Source organism: Phyllostomus hastatus, unplaced genomic scaffold (genome assembly GCF_019186645.2).
Source record: "Phyllostomus hastatus isolate PE091 unplaced genomic scaffold, TTU_PhHast_1.1 phas_contig_283, whole genome shotgun sequence".
In the NCBI taxonomy this organism is placed as follows: domain Eukaryota; kingdom Metazoa; phylum Chordata; class Mammalia; order Chiroptera; family Phyllostomidae; genus Phyllostomus; species Phyllostomus hastatus.
The window spans coordinates 18,090,013-18,112,950 of record NW_025333833.1 but is presented as its reverse complement, the minus strand read 5'-3'; the positions used below and the strand labels follow the sequence as shown (position 1 = coordinate 18,112,950).

Sequence of the window (22,938 nt, the reverse complement as noted above, 5' to 3'; positions counted from 1 at the left end):
GAAAAATGTCTCTGTGTTTATCCCATGGTCTCAAGTAGCCCTGCCCACTCTGCATGTCCCTGAAGTACTGAGTCCAGTTTTGTTTTTCCCTTTTTCCTCTTTTTATTGAGGTTATTATTTACACATGTTAAAATCCACCAATTTAAAATGTACAGTGTGATTAATTTCGGTAATTGTATACAAAGTGTAAATACCACCAGATCAAGATATAAAACGGCTACTCCATCTCAACATGTTTTCCATTCCCTTTTACAGAGTTGATTTTGGAGACACATAATTGAGTTCTATTTCTTCCTCCAACATCTGGCTCTCTGGGTTATTTTAGGAAAGTCACTTTACCCCTCTGGGTGTGTTTCTGCTCTTGTAACACGAACAATATAGAAACAGATTTGTTTCCAGGGGATCTTCAAAACTGCCGTGAAACGAAGCGTGGGGTCAAGGTGGGAATCTCAGCCTTGCGTCTCCATACTTGAGAGAGCACACGACGTCAGGGGTAAAAGCCCGTGGCACACGGGAAAGACTTGGGTCTCCATCTCCTCTCTTGCTGGTATGTAAACTTTTCTAAACGTCTGTTTCCTCACCTGCAGTATCAGACTTATTAGTAAGATCTATTTGCGTAGTGTCGTGAGGACGAAGTGAATTGTGTGGGCATGCTTACATATCGGTTGGTATTTTTATTAAAGCATAACATAAAGTCACTGCATTCAACCATCTCCTCTACTTCGTGTTTATTCAGGCTGAGTGCCACAATCAAAACAGAAGCGCAAAGCACGCCCACCCATTTACTCAACCCTGGCAGCCCCAAGCCTACCTGCCAACAAGTCTAAGTCACGGAGAACAAACGGGCACGTGTGCCTGTGCTTCCAAAGAGCCTCCCTAGGGGGCAGAATCGGAACCAAGAATTTTAGCTCCTGTCGTACAAGCGCGACGTAAAGCGGCTCTGCTTTACGGCAGTTTTCTTCCGCCGTCCGTGGTGTCAGAGGCTCCACGCTAGTGGGTAGAAGGGACAACTTCTGGCGGACAGCGTGGCCTTTGAAGGTGGACAGACTTGACTTTTCGCTATGGGTAAACGGAGGAGCCGGAGCCAGAGCCAGCTGCTCAACACCCTGACGAAAAAGCAGAAGAAGCACCTTCGGGATTTCGGCGAGGAGCATCCCTTCTATGACAGGTATGGAGAGGCATGACCAGGGCCAGCGCTGCCAGCGTCTTTTCCCGGTTGGAGCCCGCGTCTTCCCGTCTGGGTCCGCAGGTCTCCTCTGCGGTGGTGACGGGGCTGCTCCCGCCTCTTCGCATGGTTCCCCGGCGCCCGCGGTGCTCAGAGTCGGGCCCCGCGGGTGCTCATCCGGGGAGGATTCTGGCGGCCACCCGCCTGAGAGGTGGTTCTGCACGGGTCTTCTCCCGTTTGGTGAGCTTCTAACGTTGTGCCAGACCACGCTCCCGCAGTGCTGGGTGTCGGCTGGCTTTCTATGGTCAGAGAGTTTCTAAATTGATTTGTTTTTTGTTTTCTTTTAAGAATCGCTTGGGGCCCTCGACATCATCGATTTATCCAGTTAACATGAGGGAGGAAACTGATGTGTAGGTAGTTTGTGGGTTCCTCAGTCAGTGTCCAGACTCTCAGTTATGATCTCAACACCCCACCCTTTTGGGCCACTTTATCAGTAACTTAAAGGGATATTCTAATTAAGAAATTTGCTAGAAAAGGTAAACCTGAGGTTTTTTATTTGCCAAAATAGCCATCTTTTAGATGAGAGCCAGTTGTTGTGTGACTCCAGTATTTGTCATGTGACCTCGTGAAACTTTGTGTCAATTGTTATCTCTTTGTCATATTCTAACAGTCTCTGTCCCAGTGCATTTGTTGTGTTTATGTGACTGTAGTTACAACGTGTTTGTGATGGTATATTCTGCTATTTTCACTTGTACTTGTATCATTACACTCTTTCCCAACTGCTGCATACTTACAGTTAAAAAATGACCTGTTTCTTCGCAGGGTTTCTGGAAAGGAAGCAAAACCACAGATTTGTCAACTGGTATGTTTTATACCTTCTTTGTAATAGTTGGTCCTGGGTTGTCACTTTTAAAACTATATGTTAGAATAAAGTTTGGCTACATGTTCACCCTTTTCTATTTGAGATGTAAGCTGTTATTTTAGTAATATTGCTTCATTTTGAATGCAGATGTCCATTAAAATGCCATTGTGATAACTACAATAGTAACTAAAGTTTAAACTGCCCTGAGAGATCAGTCTATTAGAACCTGTTGAGGCTTACTTACCAGCCTGCATTCTTTTGTTGTATTGTAATTCTCCTGTTGCTTCTTTAAATGGGCCCAATGTCTGACAAATAGGTTAGGTCCCCTTATAGCCTAAAGTTTTATGTCAGCTTTCTTCCCTCATGGAACATAAGCAGGTCCAAGATGAAGAGCTGCTAGAGTCTTAGCTAGATTAAGTATTGTAAATAAATGTGATGCTGTGCTTGCTTGAATAGAATAGATAGAATTGTATATTTGCAGAAAAGCTATTTTTTATTTAGGGAAGTCTGAGTCTGTTATGCTGTTGATCTGTTGATAGTCACAGGGTAGCAATGAGAACAATATCGTTTTGTTTTTTAAATTCCTATCTTCTTTTTAGTCAGAGAGTTCAGATAGTTCAAATTCTGAAAGTGAAGCAGACAGTGAACCAGAACAAGTTTCTGGGTACCACAAACTACTCGCCACATTAAAGAATGTTTCTGAAGAAGAGGAGGAGGAGGAAGAGGAGGAAGAAGAGGAAGAAGAAGGCAGTGCTTCAGATGAGGCAGAAATGAACAGTGAAGATGGTGACAGTGATGCCAGCGTGGAGGAAGAGACAGCAGCAGCTGAGATGCAGGAAAGTAAGTGTCTCCCACGTGGGTTCATCGTCTGTGCCAGGAGCGCAGACAGATTGCCCTCTGGGCACAGTGCCCGGTGCTGTATGAGTGGGGTGGGGGGGGGGAGGTGTGTGGATCCAAAGCAGAGATTTTTTAACCTTGCTGGCCTCAGTGATACTTTGAGAGTCTGATGAAAACATAGGACCTTCTTACCAGAAAAATGCAGAAGTAATATTTTTGCTTAGAATTTCTAGGACTTCATCAAAGTTTCCCTGAGTCAGAAGAAACAGAACATAATTCTGCTTTTATAATGGTCTCAATTTATTAAAGAGATTACCATTCTTCAGAGAAACCTAGTTTAATGAAAAATAGACACAAATACACAAAAATGTTCAAGAAGCAGGTTTTTATGCAACAGCCAGAGATGTATGGTGTGAAGAGATGTCGAGTGCTCACACACTGCCAGGGAAGGCTTCGGAGAGGAGCTGGGATCGACAGCCTAAAGGGCCTTTTCTCACTAACTTCTAGGTGACTCTTCAACTTTAACACCATCTTTCTTGAGGTAGGGTTTGCGTGTAATAAAGAGTACCCATTTTAAGTGTATAGTTCAATGAATTTGGACAAAAGAATACATCTGTTATTACCATCACAGTGAAGATTCCAGAACATTTCCGATACCTCCAAAAAGTCCCTTCTTATCTTTTTTACAGTCAGTGTCCCAACCCTGGTATCAGGCAACCACTAACCTGCTTTCTCTCACTATAGGTTACTTTCGCCTGCTCTAGAAATTTATATAAATGGAAGCAGACAGTATGTGTACTCTTTTCTGTCTAGCTTCTTTGGCTCCTCACGTTGTGATTCATCCATGTCCATGTGTTATTAATTCATTACTTTTCATTGCTGTAGTAGTACTTCATCATCAGAATATATCTGGGGGACTCTTTATCTCACTATCCTAATGCCTATTGCAGCGTATTTTTCCTGGACTTTACAGTGTTGCACAGCATTCTTAGTATTTTAATTCATTAGTTTTACTAGGATAAAAATTAATTGTCTCAGACTTAGGGCGTTTTTTGTTTTGTCTTTATTTTTCTTTTCTGTTTTGGACTTTTCAAACTGAAGTGTGTTTTTTTAAATTATAAAAGTAATCTATATTTACTGTAAAAATTCAGGAAGGTGGTATAGTTAACCTTTACCCCCACCATTTTTGTAACCTGCCAGACTACCTTGTTGTGGATGTAATGTATAAAAGTACGAGCATGCACACATATTTGTGTGTATTTGTATAGTGGTCTCGTATATTTCTGTTACTTAATGTTTTTTTCTTTAATGATATACCATGGACGTTTTTCCATGTGTGTGACTGGGTTCACATTAGCTTTAATTAGATAGTATTCCATTGTAAATGTTATGTGGTAATTTAATTATCCCAGTGATAGAAAATGATGGAGTCACTTTTCCCAGTTATTTCTTATCATAAAGTCCACTGCTGTTTGACCATCTCCCATGTACGTCTCAGTGGACTTTGTTGGAACTGAGTCAACAAGCAAGCTTAGCCTTGAAATTTGTTTTTCACCTGAATTTGCTTAAAAGTAAGTAACAGCAATGAACATTGTGTCGATATTGGCTAAGGAGTTAGATTTCATTTGTCACCAGAAGTAGGATTGTATTGATGATTAAATAACTTTATAAAATATTTCTCAAAATTGGAGGTAAAGCCTTACCTGCTGACCCTGAGGGAAAAGATGGGGACGAGCCACCCGGCACATCACAACAGGAACCCCCGGAGGAGTTTACAGATACAAAACATGAGTCACTTTTCAGCCTGGAAACCAATTTTCTCGAAGAGGAAAGTGGAGGCAGCTGTTCCCTGAAAGCATCACAAGGTCAGAGCACAGTACGTATTATTTGAATTCATCAGGTGCTTAGTGCAGGGCTTGTGGGATGGTACACATGAAATCTCCTGTTATTGGAATGAGTAGTGCTAAAAACAGATGCTCTAGCAGCTAAATCAAGAACTGGGAAGAAATACCTCTCAAGGGTATTTTGTGCTCTTCAGTGGTTAGGTGGTATTGGGTGTTGGGGGGATGAGGATGGCTGGTTAGGAGAACAGACACCTTAAGAATGGTAGGAGGGGAAGCCAGTTTCCCAGGCCTCACATTTCCACAGTTGGGGTCGGGGGAAGACTTCTGATTTCCTTCCCAAGAAGGGAAGGAAGAGGAGAAATGCTTTACATTTTTCTTTCTCCTTTTCACTTGCTCTTTTTTGTTGGAGCAGTAATTTTCCAGATTTGTGAGACCCACTAACTAATCTGACTTTCCTACTACCATGGAGTGCCTCAGAAGCCGACAAGCTGCACTCCTTCTCCCCAGTCTCCTGTAGCCTCTTGGCCATGCCTCGGTCTAAATGTCCGTCACTTGGGCAAGGGCTGCCTGTGGTACACTTAGGCAAGTCTCTATTATTATCTCTCTCTCTCTCTCTTTCTCTTTTTCTCTGTTTTTTGTCCAGTTTGCTGGCCTGCAGCTGAGTAGGCAGGCCAGAGGGTGTCTTATTTTGTGTCCTGATTGCTTTTTTTTTTAGAGAGAGGAGACAGGAGAAAGAAAGAGGGAAACATCAGTGTGTGAGAGATACATGGTTGCCTCTCACACACTCCAAACTAGGAACCTGGCCCACAACCTAACTTGGAATCGAACCAGTGACCTTCTGGTTTGCAGGCTGGCACTCAATCCACTGAGCGATACCAGCCAGGGCCTGAGTGCCTTTTTTGGTCCCAGTGCTGTTCTTCAACCCAACTCTACCATTAATGAAGCTGAAATTTTAATTTGTCTCATTTGGTTCTGCTTGTCATTATAGTGGAGAGGGAGAAGCAGAGGTAGAATTTGAGCACAAACCTCATTCTAAACCATCCAATCTTATAAACCCGAAGGAAACATTAGGAAGCTTAGCTGTCCTCAAACATCTCTGTTTGTTTTGCCTGAACAGATGTATTAGCACCTAGAATTCTTATGTCCCCTTGCTCATGCTTATCTTGGGTATTAGTACGAATTGCATTTGAAGTTCTACCATTTGCATCCTTGAATGGTTCTTTTAACTTTGCTCTGCTTCTTAATGAGGGGAGTGGGAGAGAAGGCTGAATGGCCAGCTCAGAGCACTGAAGGGAACCCTGCGTGCAGGTGCTACCACGTGGATTGTTCGCTCAACTCAGCTGAGTATTGAGCATTTCTATGTGTCCTGCAACGCATGATGAATCAGACAGGCCATCCTCAGGGATCTTACAGTCTGGTGGGGGAGATAAGACATGCTCACATGTTTGGGGAGTTGGTGGCTGGGGAGGCAGGGTTGGGGATTATCTGCAGGGGGCCAGGAGTGGCCTCTTGGTGGAGCCAGCACTGTGCCTGACATAGTAGGCCCCTGGGAAATAGTAATTTGTGGTGCTCATACTATTTGGATATACAAAAATGAGGTAAAGGAGAGGATAGAATTTTTAATTGAAGGAAAGCCACCGAGGCAGAAGAATTTGAGGGCCGTATAATTCAGAAATTCAAATTTCAGAATGAGAAGTTTCTTCAAAGGTTTTTGAGCTGGGAAGTAACAGTTAGAGAAATGCTTTAGGAAAATGAACCTGTCGGAAACTTGCACGCTCTGAACTAGAAGAGAGGATGGGGAAAGTGGATGGGGGAAAGGATGAGTTAACGTGAAGTACAGCATGACATTCATTCTGTTCAAAGTGCCTGCTAGTTCCTGCCAATGTTCTCACATTTTTTATTTCCATATTAGATCCGTTTCTACAACATGTGAACAAAGAACTGAAAGAAAAAGAAATTCAGGCTGTTGCCACAAACCCCAAAACTGCCCACGAGCTAAAAGTAAGTGCTGCTTGGTCATCTCAGTCACAAGGAAGGAAAGCCCTAAGTAAAGCAGTGGTTTTGGGTTTTAGTGATCTTCCTAGACAGAGGGTATATGGCAGCGGTAGACGGCTTGATGGGGAAGCAGGGCACGGGGAGGCTGGAGGAGCCTTGTGGGGCACAGGTGTGGTGTGAGAAGGCGCCAAGAAGCTGGAGTGTGGGAGCCAGATGAGGTAAGAGTGTTTCATAGACCAGTACGCTGGCCTTGAGAGCAGCATCTGTGAGGGGCTGCTAATGTGACCTAACGCAGAATAATCTCCCTTGTTGGTCTTCACTGTTCTCATCTGTTCGAGGGGGACAGTAATGCCTACCTGAAATAAAGTAATTTATTGACCGATACATAGAAAGTGTTCAGCAAATCAGTAGCTACTGCTGTTGTCCATTTGTTTGGAATATTAGCTATGAGTTACAACTAAATTACTCAAATATGGAGCAGTTTTTGCTTTGCTTTTTTTTCCCCACCAATTGATGCTGTTCATGCGAATTGGTCATACTTTTTTAATTGGAATTTTTATTGAGATAATAATTATAAACGCACTTATAATAAATAATACCAACATGCCCTGTATGTCCTTTGCCCAATTTTTCCCAATGGTAACATCTTACAAAACAGTAGTATAGTGTCGTAGCCAGAAAGTTGACGTCCATGCAGTCTGCCCATCTTACTCACGTTTCCCCAGTTTTGCTCTTCCTCTATTGTGTATGTGTTTAGTTCCATACTGTTTTATCACACGTACAGATTCCCCCACCCATCACCGTACTCAAGGTGCAGGACACTTCCAGTACCATAAAGATCCCTGGTGTTTCCCCTCCCCCTTCTAGAAGCATGCCCACCTCCCTTGCCCCATTTCTATAATTTTGTCATTTCAAAAGTGTTTGAAAATGATTGTGGGCATCATATGACCTCCCTGAACCTCGGCGTTTCCTGCACTGTGTGAAAACAGCATTAACCTTGCAGGGTTGTTGCAAGAATGAAATGAGATGCCCTGTAAGTCACAAGGGGTCTTGGTAAATTACAAAGTGCTCTGCGAGTACAAGGCTGGAGTGTAAGGTGCCTATAGTTCATTTCTGACATAGCTCTTGGTCTTTCTCTCCTCTAGTGGCCCGTTCTGGGTCAGCTTGTCTTTTCATCCAAGTTTCAGAGTTTGGAGACATTTAAACCTCCAAAGGACCTTGATGTAAAAGCACTTCATCTCCAGAAGCCTCTAGAATCCACCTGGACCAAGACCAACAGCCAGTTTCTCTCTGGTCCCCAAAAATCCACCAGCCCCTTCACACCCCTCCAGAAGGAGCTATTCTTAATCATGAATTCCTACCGGGACTTGTTCTACCCAGAACGGACTGCCCTGAAGAACGGGGAGGAGATCCGCCACGTGTACTGCCTGCACGCGATGAACCACGTGCTCAAAGCCAATGCCCGGGTGCTTGGCAACAACAGCAGACGCCGAAGCCAGAAATTTGGGGTGGGCGACGATGATGACTTCAGGGACCAAGGGCTAACAAGGCCTAAGGTGAGTGGCAGCAGGAGAGCCTTGTCCTCAAGAAGGAGGCTGCAAGGCACTGCCTGGTAGGTGCCTGGCACTTATCAGGTACTCAGGTGCTCTAATGATTAGAGAGATGAGTGCGTCCCTCAGCGGGCATATCCGATGGACCACGTAGGTGGAGCAGTGCTGCAGACGGCTCAGTGGACTGCTCTTAAGTGGCTCTGCCTGGAAGCCTGTGTATAGGAGGTACCTCCGTGGTAATTCTCCTTTAAGATAAACCCTGAACATACATAAATAACATCGCTTTATAAATCTGCTCTTTGTGATTGTGGAGCTGCACGGGACCTTAACAAGCCTCTTATTTAATCCCTAAATGTTACAGCTCTGGGCTGAGACCAAGATCTGTAGGGGCTTCGCTAGAGAGAACCAGGAGAAGAGTAGTGGAGATGGGACAGGAACCAGAGATTTTCTTCACTAAGCCACATAAATATGTAAACCTTGGAAAAGAAAAATTCCTCCTTTTTCCTTTGTATAGTTACTCCTGCTTGAAATGATGATTATATTTATTGGGGCTCATAAGCCTAAACTCTGGGGACTTAGGGCTGTAATAGAAAACACGTTTTGTTTATTTATTATTAAAACAAAAATTTTTTAAAGATTTTATTTATTTTTAGAGAGGGGAGGAGAGGGAGAGAAACATTAATGTGTGGTTGCCTCTCATGCGCCCCCTACTGGGGCCTTGGCCAGCAATCCAGGCATGTGCCTTGACTGGGAATCAAACCAGTGACCCTTTTCCCCAGTCTGGCACGCAATCCACTGAGCCACACCAGCCTGGCCATAAGAAAACGCCTTTTAATTCTGCCTGTACTTTTCGTGATGTTATGGAGCTAGATCTTATGTTGGCCGTCCTTCCTCCCCCTTAGCCTATATGGCTCCATATTGAAGAAACCTCATCTTTTTAGATTGTTCTCATTGAGCTTAATAGGATCTTCCAGTTTTCATACTGATGTGGCTCTTAGAGTTCCCTAGTCCAACCCCCTTGTTTGACAGCTGGGGACACCGAAGCCTAGGCACTTTCTCAGTTTCACGGTGGGGCCAGTGACTCGGCCCTCTTCGCTCTCTGTTCATTGTCCCTGCAGTGGACCACTAACCCCGCGCTGGTCGTCTTTCTGAGAAACTACCTCAAAGTCTTGACCGTCAGGATTGTATGATTATCTGCTTCCATTTAGAATTGCAAAAAAGAATAAGAGACACGTTACCCAGGAAACACAGTTAGAACGTGGTGAATTGCATGATCTGATTTGGGTTATTTCCACTGATTATATTGTTTACAAAAGGGTAATTAGAAATTAATCAGGTATTAAACACCTTTTTTTTTCTATCAATAGTCATAACTTTGAGCATTTTAGGAAATATTTGAAAACTAAGTCCTATATTTCCCATTAAAATATAATCTTGTTTCAGAAATACTTTATCATTATTTCTGAAAATGTACTACAGAATGTACTAGAAAAGTAGTGATGGGTTAGTCCTTTTCCTCACCAGTTTTGTTCTCTGCTTGTTACATCTAACTCATTTTTTATTTGGCATATATTTGTTCTTGGGTTCTTCTGTATAAAAATACAGCACTGAGTTTCATGAATGACAGAAGTGAGTCATGTTCCTTGCCCTCAAAGAGCTAATGTGTTTACATTGTTGAGTTTTTGCTGGTAGACTCCTCTGTTAAAGGCATTGACTTAGCCTAAAAGGCATTTCCAGATTCTGCTTGAGAACTGCCTCCTACGGAGCCATGAGACTAAAATCCACAGCACATGGCCCTGTGGATGTGGCAGGTGCTCAGCTTCTAGGACTCAGTCAGATTCCGTGCAGAGGGGTTGACGCGGGTGTGGGCCCTGGCTGGGGCCGCTGCTGTACGGAGGGCTCATGAGCGACACGCCCTCAGCAGGTTCACCTCAAGGGGCCTTTCCTTCCCGTTCCCCACCCAGGCTGCCCGTTGCTTGCTTCCTCCACAGGTGCTGATAGTGGTCCCGTTCCGGGAAGCTGCTCTGCGGGTGGTGCAGCTCTTCATCAGCCTCCTTGAGGGTGACAGCAAGAAGAAAATAATTGTGAGCAACAAAAAGAGGTTTAACAGAGAGTATGGCTCAGATCCTGAGGAGAGACCACCCAACCTGAAGAGGCCCGAGGATTACGAAGCTGTGTTTGTTGGCAACATCGACGACCACTTTAGGATTGGTAACTGCTCCTGGTCAAAACTGAGACCCCGAGGGACCTGAGGTGTGAGGTGCACAGGGCTGGGGGCTGGGAGCCTGAATCAGGCATTCTTTCAGTGGGTCACTGACTCAGCCGCCTCACAGAACCAGAGTGCATTTGAGATGTCTCGTCTGCTGGTGGGGCGAGTCGTGCCGAGGCTGGTGGGTGGAGCATCTCTGAAGGTGCACGTGGAAACATGCAGACTGCAGCAGAGATGTTTCAGCACACCCTTCTCTGCAGCACATAGTCGGTGCTGCAGGAGTTCTCGGGGAGCTGGAAGTGGTGGGCCGAGGGGCTCGGTCTGGGGAGACTGAATAAACTGAGCGTCTGCATAATGGCGGCCTTCCCTCCTGCCTGCCATGCAGAGTGCCTGCCCCTCCATTGCCGCCCCACAGGACTTACCCCCACTCCACTTGCACGCTTCTGCTTGTCTCTCATTCAGCTTGGTTGGTTGGACATTGATAGAGTGAAGTTCTTGGAAAATGTTCATAGGTCACATATGTTCATTCATCAAGCATTTATTAAGCATCTACTGTGTGCCAGGCACTGTTAAGAAACTGGGGATATAGAGATAAAAGTTGTCCAGCTTCCTGTGGAAGCAGTACAGAGTGGTAACTGTTAAGCTCAGAGGATGCAGTGGGTGTTCTGGGAGCATTTAACACTCTCCTCACCCAGCATGGGCGCAGGGTGGTTAGCAAAGGCCTCCTGGTGGAGGTGCCATCTGTACTGAGTTGAAACCTGAGTAGCATTTATCCAGTTACAAATGGAGGTGGTCAGAGTGGAGGAAAAGGTTTCAGACAGGAAACCGCATGTACAGAGCCTCAGGGTGAAGAAGCCAGGTGTGACCTAAGATTCACACAGGCATCAGCGTGGCTGGAGTGTAAGATGCAAAAGGGATAAGAGCTGATGTTCAGTTTTAAACTTGTGCAGGTCTCATCAGCGTGGAACTCAGGAAAGAGAGGTCATGTGAAGGTGATGTTAAAACCGTGGTTAGTGATACATTTCCCCAAAGCTTTATGTAGGGTGAAAGTAGCACTTGAGGGTGAATCCAGGGATTTGTGGAAGAGCTGTTTGGATCTGGAGAGATCAATAACGGCCAGGTCATTGACAGAAATGGAAGTGAGAATTGAAAACCACCAGTGAGGGAAAGAATATTTCACGGAGGGTATGTTCAAAGTAACGCTTATGCATTCATGACAGGAAACACTGAAGTGCCATTGCATTGGTAACCGAGAGCCACTGGTGATCTTAGCAAGAGCCGTTTCAGAATCCTGAGCATCCGAGGCCAGATTGTGGTGCATTGAAGAGTGTGTGGGACATTTCAAAGTAGAGACAATTTTCTGGAAAAGTTTGGTAGTCAAGGAATGGAAGAGTGGGAGCTGGAAGGGACCACAGGTCAAGGAGGGGTGATGATGATTTTAATGATCAAACCAATTTGAGCATGTTCATGTGCTAAGGGGAAAGATTTAGAAGGAATAAGCGTGGGGGTGCTTTCAGAGGGGGGAAGCCAAGGGCTGAGTGGTGATGGCTGGACCGATATGTACTGGCTGTTTCCTGCAGGTGTGGCAATACTGCAGAGAAGCGTCCGGCTATATGCCCCCTTTTACTCCTCGGACATCCTCATCGCCTCCCCTCTGGGCCTGAGGACCATCCTCGGTGCAGAAGGGGAGAAGAAGAGAGATTTTGATTTTTTGTCTTCTGTTGAGCTTCTCATCATCGATCAAGCGGACATCTACCTGATGCAGAACTGGGAACATGTCCTGGTAATGCTGGTCATTCATGTCCAGAGGGACGCGAAACTCAGTGGTTTAAGTCCTGCAGGGTTGAAGTCCAGATTGAACTGCAGGTAGTTGGGAAACAGGGAAATCGTCCACATTTCCTAATTTGAAATGAAAAATATTGTCCTCTCTTCTACCCACAGATGGGTCAGTAAACTATCCAAAGGGACAAAAATTCTCGGCAGTATTTTCGAATCTCCAGAAAAGATCTCTTCCCCTGAAAGACTTCTGCTAATAGGCCACTCTAGTGTGGCTGGGTGGTTGAAAATCCTTCCCACTAGGAATGTCTTCATCTGACCTACTTCCTCTTACCGTTTATGCTCATTCCTTTTTGTTTGGTTTTCAGTGGAGGGGGGAAGGCATTGCTCATGGATCTTGTTTTGCAGAGAAACGTAGGATGCCTTAATCCCCCTACTGTAATTTGTGCAGTGCCTTTTATCTTTCCCTCTCCACATACTCTGTGCTGTTGTCAGTTTTAGGGTTAAAAACCTGTGCTTTGGAACAACCCTTATCACAAAACTGTAGGCTTGTGTTTTAAGGCGAGTGAGCACTTACCTCCTATAGCCCCAGGGCTTGCAGGGAGTTTGGGACAAATAAAGGGAGCACTCACTTATAAAGTGGGGGACAGATTTGTAGTAGTCATTACCCTTCAACACATATTACGAGGTAAAGATATAATTAGAATGGAAAAGCTGTGTCAGTGATTGTCATAGTCTCTTCTTGTCCTCACCTGAGGACATTGTTTTTTTCATTGCTTTTAGAGAGAGAGGAAGGGAGAGGCAGAAAGAGAAGCATCAATATGAGAAACATTGATTGGTTGCCTTCTCGAAAGCACCCCAACTGGGCATCGAACCCACAACCTGGGTATGTGCCCTGACCTGGAATTGAACCCGCGACCTTTCGGTCTGTGGGATGATGCTCCAACCAGCTGAGCCACACCAGCCAGGGCGGTTGTCATAGATTTTAATTTGAGGAGAAGACGTGTCATGGCTCTGGAAATCTCTTCATGTTTTGAGAACATGACATTGAAGGCCACTAGCTCTGTTTTCCATGTCATTGTCCTTTTTGTCCAAGGGGGGACTGAAGAACCCACAGAGTGACCGGGGGGCATGTCAGAAGGTCCTTTTAAAGGACCATGTCTGTAGGTATCATTTTGATCCTCTTCAAAAAGTCCTAGAGGTGGCCAACCTCAGCTCATCATGTTGTTGTGGCTGACTATGGACAAGTCAGTCACTCGTCTGAGCCTCAGTTTTCCTTGTAATTTGGGAGATGACAGTGTGTACTCTACCCATGGGGTTCAATGAAACGGTAGACTGGTAAAACGCTTAGCAGTGCCCCGTTGGTAACGCTCAGTATATACTAATGGTAGTGTTATTTCTGCTGAAGCACTTGATGAACCACATGAACCTGCTGCCGCTGGACTCGCACGGGGTGGACTTCTCCCGAGTGCGGATGTGGAGCCTCAATAATTGGTCCAAGTGCTATCGCCAGACACTGCTGTTTGGGGCCCTGCAGGATGCCCAGATCAACTCCGTGTTCAACAGGTACTGCGTCAACGTGGAAGGCCAGGTGCGTTCTCTGCTCTGGGCGTTCGTGAAGCGTTGTGTATTGTTTGGGTCGTGAGGTGGAAGGAGAGGAGGGCATTTGGTCGACAGTGGGGACAGCTTGCCGCCTAATGCTCTCATCGACTTCCGGCAGGTGGCCGTGAGGAACGCCCCGATGACAGGCTCGATCAGCCACGTGCTGGTGCAGCTCCCACATGTCTTCCAGAGGATGGAAGCCGAAGACCTAGCTTCAGTGATTGACACCAGGTACCTGTCCCTCCCACCCGTCACACACCTGGGGACCACAGAGGGGGATTCAGAGCTCCGGTCCGTGCTGGTTTGTAGATTACCATTTACCGAGTGAAATGAGATCATTGTCCCTCACTGAGCATCGTCAGGGGAGCAAACTGACGCCCAGAGAGGAACGGTGCCTTGGCCTAGTGCTCACAGCTGATCAGTGGCAGGGTTCATACAGTAGATCGGGGTCCTTCCCCCAGACCGTGGCATTCTAAAGTTGTATTACACTGCTTCATGCTGCGAGGTATCCCCGGTCAGCAACGGAGCTGTAAGCTCCTCGGGGTGAGAACTATTTTTCTTTTCGTTTTTTGTTGTTAAAGATTTTATTTATTTATTTTTTTAGAGAGGAGGGAAGGGAGGGAGAAAGGAAGGAAGAGAAACATTGATGTGTGAGAGAAACATCGATCAGTTGCCTCTCGCATGCCCCCAATTGGGAGGGACCCTGGCCCTCAACTCCCTGGGAATCGAACCAGCGACCTTTCGATGCCAGTGGGATGAGGCTTGACCCACTGAGCCATGTCAGTCAGGAGAAGAGCTGGTGTTCTGATTCTCTGCATTTGGCCCGGCCTCCTCACGGTGCTCAGCATGTGGGAGGTGTTAGCGAGCACTCGCTGACTGACTGGTGACAGGCGAGTGACAGACCTAGTGAATGAACGAGTGCGTGGGGTGCTTGCAGAGCTCCTGGAATAACTTTCTGGGGTAGCTGCATTGTATGTGTCCTTCATGGTGAATGGTGTCAGCGCTTACTTTTTAAATGTGCTTATCAGCGTTGTTCCTAGGTGACCTCTTTGCAGTGAGGTAAGCCCCACTGGCCCTTTTGGGGGTGTGGAGGGAGAGGCCACCTGCCGGGGTCGCTCAGTGAGTAGCGACGCGAGGGGCCCCAGACCCGCGCTGACTTTGCCCTTTGCCTCTCCAATCAGGTTTCACTTCTTTGTGAACAAGATTTTGCCTCAGTATCGTGACGCAGTCATGTCTCACTCGCTCATCTATGTCCCCTCCTACTTCGACTTTGTGCGTCTCCGAAATTACTTCAAGAAGGAGGAACTGAACTTCACGCACATCTGCGAGTACACCCAGAGGTCTGGCGTCTCCAGGGCCCGGCACTTCTTCCTTCAGGGAGAGAGGCAGTTTCTGCTCCTCACAGAGCGCTTCCATTTCTACAAAAGGTAAAGTCGTGATGGGTTTGGAGCATAGCCTCTGAGTGGGGCCTGGGGACGCTGAGCAAATCACGGCCTGCTCCTGAGCACGCGGCGCATGGCGGGTTTCACAGAGTTACAGGATGCTTCCCACTCTGCCTCCTGCAGAGAAGCCAGAGAGTCTGGGGGCTGGCTGAACTCTTCTTCGCTGGCTGTTTTCCTCCCGGAATGGGCACTGTTGGGAAGGCTGTGGGAGTGCCAAGTGACTGCGGCACAACCCGTGGGTAGACCTGGAGTGGGGCGGGCCCTGTGCAGGCTCTGTCCGCAGCTGTGGGCGTACACCTCAGGAAAGACCGAGTCGAGCGACTCTCAGCTGGGATGGCACACGCGAGTTCAGGGAGGGGAGGGGCCTGTGGGAGAAGCACCAACACCGACGGGGGCTGTGTAGTCTGCTGGGGGAGGGGCCGAGCACAGGGCAGGGTTTGAAAGCTCTGGTGTGCCCCGGGGAGGTAGGCACACACTTGGTCCTCACCCAGGAGAACCGGGACCGTGGGCCCCTGGATGTTCGCGGGAGGCAGAAGACCGGGGGCTTAGAATTGGATATTGAAGCGTTTCAGCCTTTGTTTAGCTTCCCTACCCTGGGACTTTGATAAAGTAAGGGAGATTGGCCTTTTGAAAAAGTTCTCACGGGAGCGTTGGTCATACTGAGCCCTCTGTTACTGTTTGGGGTAGTCACTGACCGTCGCTCCCCCACTTGTTCCCCCAGTTGTTCTGCTCATCCTCCCTGCTGCCAGACGCAGAAGCCCTGTCTGCTCCCTCACCTCGGGAGAGGTGGGTGCCTCGTCCTGCTGCCCCTTCCTTTCTGAGCCACAGGAACGTGCAGTGAATCTAGGTTTGGACTTGGCTGTTTCATCGACTCTCAGTCATATTTGCTAACAAGGGGCGTGTTTTCTCAGAGGATCCCCAGCATTAGAGCCAGGAATCTTCCAGGCTTCGGAGCACATTGGACGCTGCACTTCGGCCCGGCATTGCTGATGTGCTGGGGTTAGGATGGTGCCCCACAGACATGCTCTCCTTACCGAGATGGGGAGACGGGAACCCAGCAGCTGTCCGGGCAGAGCAGGCAGCCCCCACCTGACCTCTTTGGGTTTCCGCTGACGGGGTGACCCAGGAGTGGAGAGCTGAGAAGCCACTACAGCTGTGTTCCGTGGGCTCCCTCCTGGGGACAAGGCTGCTGGCCCCAGAGTGTTAGTGAGCGCTCGCTTGTTGACATCATGCACTTTGTTCCAGCCGGTTGTTTCTGTTCACGTCGGAGAGTGGAGCTTTGGGGGGGTTTGCCTCCGCAGGTCTTAGGAGCCCTTAGTTTCCTGTCTGCTCGACAAGTGAAAGCAAGCCCTCGCCGGGAAGGGGGTGCACTGGAAAACCGCCCAGTGTGACTGTCTGGCCAGCCCGAATTAGCTGGGATGAGGGCTGCTCTCAGAAAGCAGCTTCTCAAGGAGAGGACATGATGTCCTACTTAAGAGAAAGAGCTCCTTTCTCTTTCTCTCAAGTAGGCAGGACAGTGCCCTGTCTTACACTGTTCATTTATTTACCAGACCATTTTGCCTGTGCAGTCATTACAGAGACACACCTAGCGTGACCTAGCATGTGCTGTTCGCTTCATAGCCTACACCAGGTTCATGGGTGTAGCCCCTGTTGAAGGTAAATGGAAACAATGTGCTTCAGAGTTCTGTAGCTGCCAGTTATCGCAGGGTTCCAACCATAGAAGTTTTTGCTTGAGAGATCACCAAGGTGATGATGGGTGCTTTGACCTGCAGTGCCTTTGTAATTTGGTTTTATTTAACCTTAGGAAAAGGGCATGTGTTTTAAATGTTACTATCCAATTCTGAAATTACATATATATATATATATATATTCTCCATGGAAGTAGGCAGTGTTAGAAATGTTATAATTTATTTGTGAAGTAGCAAAAATACTCCAGCCTGAAGATTTGTTTTCTCTGGGGGAGATGAAACCAGGAGAATCTTAGAATTGGGTGGGCATTTGGTAGAGATGGCCCCTCCTAAGGAGAGAGAGGTTCACCGCTCTTTCCTGGACACTGTCTGTGGGTTACCGCAGCAGGGGGCTGTCAACCAGGGGTGAGCCAGAAACTCCAGAGTGGGATCTGTGGAGCTGGGAAGGACTGCTGGGGCGTTTCGGAGCACCCTCTGCCCTTGTATGAGAACTGGCCTCCATACTCATAGGGCAGGGAGACACCAAAGGAAAAGGCAGATTGGTGGATGGCAGGTTTAATAGGCAAGGGAACTTACATACAAGGCCTGTCTGGGGCACCCATGGGAGGAGCAGTTTCCACGTCTGCCCCCAGAACCTTAGAGGTTCATACAGAGGCCCTAACAGGGGTCAGCCTCGTGCCCAGTCTGGGGGTATCAGTCCCACATCTCTGTCTCGGGCTGTATCAGTGGGGCAGCTCTGGGAGCAGGGAAAGCAGGAGGAGCACACGGTCCAAAGCACAGAGGAGGGGTGAGGCGCCTCCGTTTGCCCGAACCAGGGGTCACGTCTGCTTGATGACCTTCCCCAAGAAGCATGTAGCTTCTAAAAACAAGAATATTCTTTTATGCAACCACAACACCATTATCACACCACTTGGCATTTGTACAGCTTCATCCAATATATAATCTCTATTCAGATTTCCCTGGTTATCCCCAAAATGACCATTGTAGCTCTTTCCCCCTAACCCAGATTCAGTTAAGGCTCATGTATTGCATTTGCTTAACGTGTTTTTCATATCGATCTTAGTTCTCAAGTGGGGAGTCAGTTTTCTTCTCTATCTTAGTTCTCAAATGTCTCTTGGGGAGTCAGTTTTGCTCCCAGGGGACATCTGGCAATATCTGGAGACTTTGGATTGTTGCAGCCGGGGGGCTCTTCTGGTGGTTGAGGCCTGGGTGCCGCTGAACCTTCTGCAGGGCACAGGGAGGCACTGTCTGCCTCGGAAGGTCAGTAGTGCTGAAGAACCGCGATCTAAAATAATTCTCTTTTTCTTTTTCACGACGTTGGCATTTTTTGGGAGTCTAGTCGAGTTTCCTATAGAATGTCCGGTAGTTTCAATTGGTCTAATTGTTTACTTATTTAAATAACTGGTTCCCAAACTTTGTTGTGCATTAGAATTCCCTTGCAGTCTTTAACAACCCAGATGCCCACGATGTGTCTCCGGACCAGTCACATCACAGCACCCAGGGCTGGGACGGAGCACAGAAACTTCCCTAAACAAACAGGGGTTTCAGCCTCCAGCAAAGTCTGGGAACCACTGGTTTAGATTAAACATTTTTTGGTGAGAATTCTACGTGGAGGATGTTGGCATCTTCCTATTGCATCTCATCAAGAGGCACAGTGTCCATTTATCCCATTTGTTGTGATTCTAAATGAAATCACTTGGTCAGGGTGGTTCCGTTCTCCACCCATCTCTGTTGTCAATGTAACTTTTCCGTGTAATTAATAAGTAATCGGAGGAGCGTGTGTTGCATTCTTCTGATGGCTCCATAGCATTGCACTATGTGGATGTATAATGAACCCAGTTTCCTTTTCACGGGCACATAGGCTTGTCCCCTCTATTTTGTGCTATTATGTACAACAATGCCAAGGACATCCATATGCTACTTGGTGACATAGTTGCCTAGGCAATTCCTTAGGATCCGTTTGGAAAGGAAAACTTGTTACCTCAAAGGCTGTACAGAATTAAGAAATTTGCTGTGCATTGCCACTGATTTACTCCGTCCCATCTTCCCTTTACCTTTGTCTCCCCCGGCACCCAAAACATACAATAATTTATGTATTTCACTGGCCTTTTTCTGCCAGTCACTGGACAAATGATAACGTCATCGTTTTAATGTCCTTTTCTTGCTTTTTTGTGTTTTTCGTACTTGTCAGTTGAACATAGAGACTGAGGTAAGTAGCACTTGTGTCCGGGCACACCTCACTGTCACACCACTAGCGTGGGAACTGGAACCAATGGGGATTCGGTTGTCATGATTGTAACCCTCGGTGCATCACCTATGTGACATCCTGCAGCAGACAGTGAGTTCGTGCAGGGCCTCGGTGGCGCGGGGCCTCTCCTCAGTGTCTGGCTCTCCTCTCAGCTCTCCCCGAGGCCTGTACCCCAGTGCCTGAGTGGGGGGTGTCCCCACACTCCTGCTTGCTACTGCCTGCAAGCCTGGAGGTGGGAGAGGGGCTTCTTGGGGTCCAGTTTGGTTTCAGGCACGCCCTGTTCATTCTGGGTTTTGGAGGTGTGACTCTCAGCGTTCTTGCACACCCGCCGTGGCAGCCAAACTCTTGTGTCTGTGAGCTGCCTTGGTGTCCGAGAGTGCCTGCTTCTCCAAGGTGGCGGCAGGCCTCCGCTGCATCCGTGGGACCTTGGGCTGAACAGGTTTTGTGTGCTTTCCCCAGGAACAGGCTGCTGTTGCTTTGTACCAGGTGTGAGTTGTGGGGATGGATGGAGTTACCCCTCTACTAGGGGCGGGTGACTCTTGTTTCACCTACTGTCCCCCATGAGCAGGTGACCTCTGCCCTTCTCCTGTTGGCTTTAGCCTTTTGCTTCACAGAAGATATGGGTCTGGAAGGTTCCGTAGAAGGGCTCCTGTCTGCCCCACCAGTGGGGGGTCTCAGGTCTTCTGCCCTGCCTCCGGCCCTTCCCCAGGGCTCCCAGTGGGGGCCTGCAGAGAGAGCCCCATGTGAAGGTGAACTAGAGGACTGTCCGGGAATCCCGAGGACACTGGACTGGCATCTGAGCCCATGTTCGCCAGCCATCAGAATTCCTCTATGGAAAGGTGAACCAGAAGGGATTGCGGATACAGTTTGAAAGAGGAGGGTCCTCAGAGAGATCAGGATGAGCCTGGGATGAAAAGGCAAGAAAGCTTATCCTCTGTGAGTAAACAGAAATTCCCAGGGAATGGGGGAGTCTAACCAGAAGAACCAGAACCGCATCAGCTATAAAATCTTTTGTTGTGGGACCCCCAATGGAATGATTGACCTTGACCCGAACCATATGGTGAGTCCCTAGGGTCTACCCCCTCCCCACCAAGCAGCACCGAGCAGCAGGGAAAGACGTGCACAGGCTGTTGAAACTAACCGCCTTCCCACAATGCCTCATGGGTCCTCAGGCAGGATTCTGCAAAGGGATGAACTTGAGACATCTGCCGTGGAGTTAGCATGTCTGCGGAGTGACAAGAAAAGACTAATAGGAATGCAGTCACAGTTTTTGCCTTTTTTTCATGGACTGGCTCTGACCTCATCTTTACCGAACATTGTGTTTGCCTGGTTGCAGTAAGGACAAGGTCAGATTGGAAGTGCCTGCGTTGTGAGGTTTCTCTGGCAGACCTGTCACCCTAGGTCTGCCATGTTCCCCACCCACCTCAGTCCGCCGGAGTAGGCTCAGGAAATGCAGTTTATTTTGTCATGACCTTAAGCCAGATATTAGGAATTCAAATATGTGGTCACAAAAATGAGCCCTTCAAGCTCAAGCGAGAATAACCTTTGATCTTATTTGTGCCATTGTCTTCGTCCCCGAGCACGAAGCGGCAGGGGTGCACTAGCCCCTGCGGATCCCCAGGGAACTTTCCATGCATTTTCCCAAGTAGACACAGCCTCTCTTTCCCTTCTGACAGGTACACCATAAAAGGCATCAGGAACCTGATTTTCTACGAACTGCCGACCTATCCCCACTTCTACAGTGAGGTCTGTAACATGCTGAGAGCCAGCGCCGGGGGAGAGGAGGCCGCCTGGACCTGCACCGTGCTCTACTCCAAGTACGACGCCCAGAGGCTGGCCGCCGTGGTGGGTGCGGAGCGGGCCGCGCAGATGCTGCGGTCCCAGAAGAACGTCCACCTCTTCATCACCGGAGAGAGATGAGGGTCTGGCGTGGTGGGTGATGCCTGGTTCCGTGCCGCGTGGACCCAGTTCTGATACCTCCGCAGGAGGAGGGCTGCTGCAGGGAAGGTGCGCCGGGCAGCGACACGTCCCCGAACAGTGCAGTGCAAACCAAACTTCGGTGACTCCCATCCTGCAGCGGTCAGGAGGGAGTGGATGGAAGGAACTCTGAGAAGTCGATAAAGGAAACTTCTACTTGTGAATTTTTTGTAAACCACAATTTCATTTATTGTGATTTTACCTATAAGTTATTATACTTGGTAAATTTGTTCAGATTTGCCTATTTCCTTTTGACACTTTCTTAAAGTAAAGCATACATATTTTTGCTTGTGAGAGCTGATGTGAGAAATTGGAATACTTCTTGCTGCTGAATATCATCTTAATTTTGGATTGCACAGGTTTTATAGAACTATTTTTTCCCCAAACTTTTTAAAACTGTAAATATTCTATTTTAATTCAACGTAGAAGAGCACATTCATTCACTGATTTTTCAAACTCACCATAGTAAATGTTTTAGATAAAATACACTCGAAATATTATATAAAAAATCAATTTCTATTTTTTCAAAAAATAAATTTGTGAAACTTTTTTTAAAACTTTCTTCTTTCTTTTTTCCTTCTTCCTTCCTTTCCTTCTTTCCTTCTTTCCTTCTTTCTCTCTTTCTTTCTTTCTTTCTCCCTCTCTTTTTCTCTCTCTCCTTCAAGGGAGAGAAGGAGGGAGAAAGAGCAGGAGAGAAACATTGATGTGAGAGAAATACTGACTTGTTGCCTTTTGCACGTGCCTCGACCAGGGACTGAACCCGCAGCCCAGGAATGTGCCCTGACTGGGAATCAAACCAGAGACCTTTCAGTTTGCGGGGTGATGCCCAGCCGAACTGAGCCACACCAGCAAGGAACATTTTGTGAAACTCTTGATGTTGAACAATCCATCTTCAACACCACCACCTTTATCGTTAGTGATTTTTAAAATCATATAACAGATAAAAAGGAAGTGGCACCTTTAAAAACATTTTTGTTTTGAAATATTTTCAAACAGAAAAATTAAAAATACAGAGCCTGAACCATTTGAGAGTAAGTTGCCGACTTGAGTAATGGGCCTATTACTCTTTAAAACCACCCCTGAGTTTAGCATGCATTTCCCATAAACAAGGACAGTTGTCTGTGTAACGACAAAACAACTATTAAATCAGGAAATTGCCATCAGTACCATATCATCATCCAATCCTTGGACCTCATTCAGGCTCTGCCAGATGTCCCAGTAATGACCTTCAGAGGCAAAGGGTGCGTTCAGAACTCCATGCTGCCTTTAGTTATCTGGTCTCTGTCCTGTCCTTCACTCGAATAGTACCTCAGCTTTTTATTGGCTTTCTTGACCTTGACTCTTTCTGAAGATTACAGGCCAGCTATTTGGGGTGTTTCCTGTGATTAGGATTAATTTATGCATTTCTGGCAGGAACAGCACAGAAGCAATGCCATGTCCCCTCTGCATCTCATCGGGCGGAGCACAGCCTCCCCCCGCCCCATCACCAGTGACACTAATGGACCACGTGTCGCCGGTGGTGTTTGCCAGGCTTTTCCCTGGTAGCATCACTTCCCCGCCCTTCCTCGTTAACTTGTGCCAGTGTAGACTTGTGGTCCCAGCTGCCCTTCACTGGGTTATGACCCATCACTATCGTTACTCCTTCGGATGCGTGAGCGGTCTCAGGCAGGGCCAGCGGGAGCCCCTTCAAGCCGGAGCCTGACTTTCACATGTCCCCCCACACTTGGGCATTTCTTTATTTCC

At 47.3% G+C, this 22,938-nt stretch overlaps 1 protein-coding gene across 2 annotated transcripts; it reads left to right on the top strand.

Annotated features, from left to right (window-relative positions):
- Positions 1-974: 974 nt before the first annotated feature.
- On the top strand, positions 975-21,682 carry UTP25 (UTP25 small subunit processor component). 2 transcript variants are annotated; one of them, XM_045838852.1, is made up of 12 exons: positions 975-1,168; positions 1,988-2,027; positions 2,627-2,867; positions 4,556-4,729; positions 6,621-6,709; positions 7,849-8,259; positions 10,245-10,464; positions 12,043-12,245; positions 13,647-13,829; positions 13,959-14,071; positions 15,022-15,267; positions 20,895-21,682. In XM_045838852.1, the coding sequence occupies exons 1-12, from the start codon at positions 1,062-1,064 to the stop codon at positions 21,136-21,138; spliced, it is 2,271 nt and encodes a 756-aa protein (XP_045694808.1). In that variant the 5' UTR covers positions 975-1,061; the 3' UTR covers positions 21,139-21,682. The 2 variants fall into 2 exon arrangements, with proteins under 2 accessions (XP_045694808.1, XP_045694806.1); XM_045838850.1 differs by having other exon boundaries at positions 4,553-4,729.
- The last annotated feature ends 1,256 nt before the right edge of the window (positions 21,683-22,938 follow it).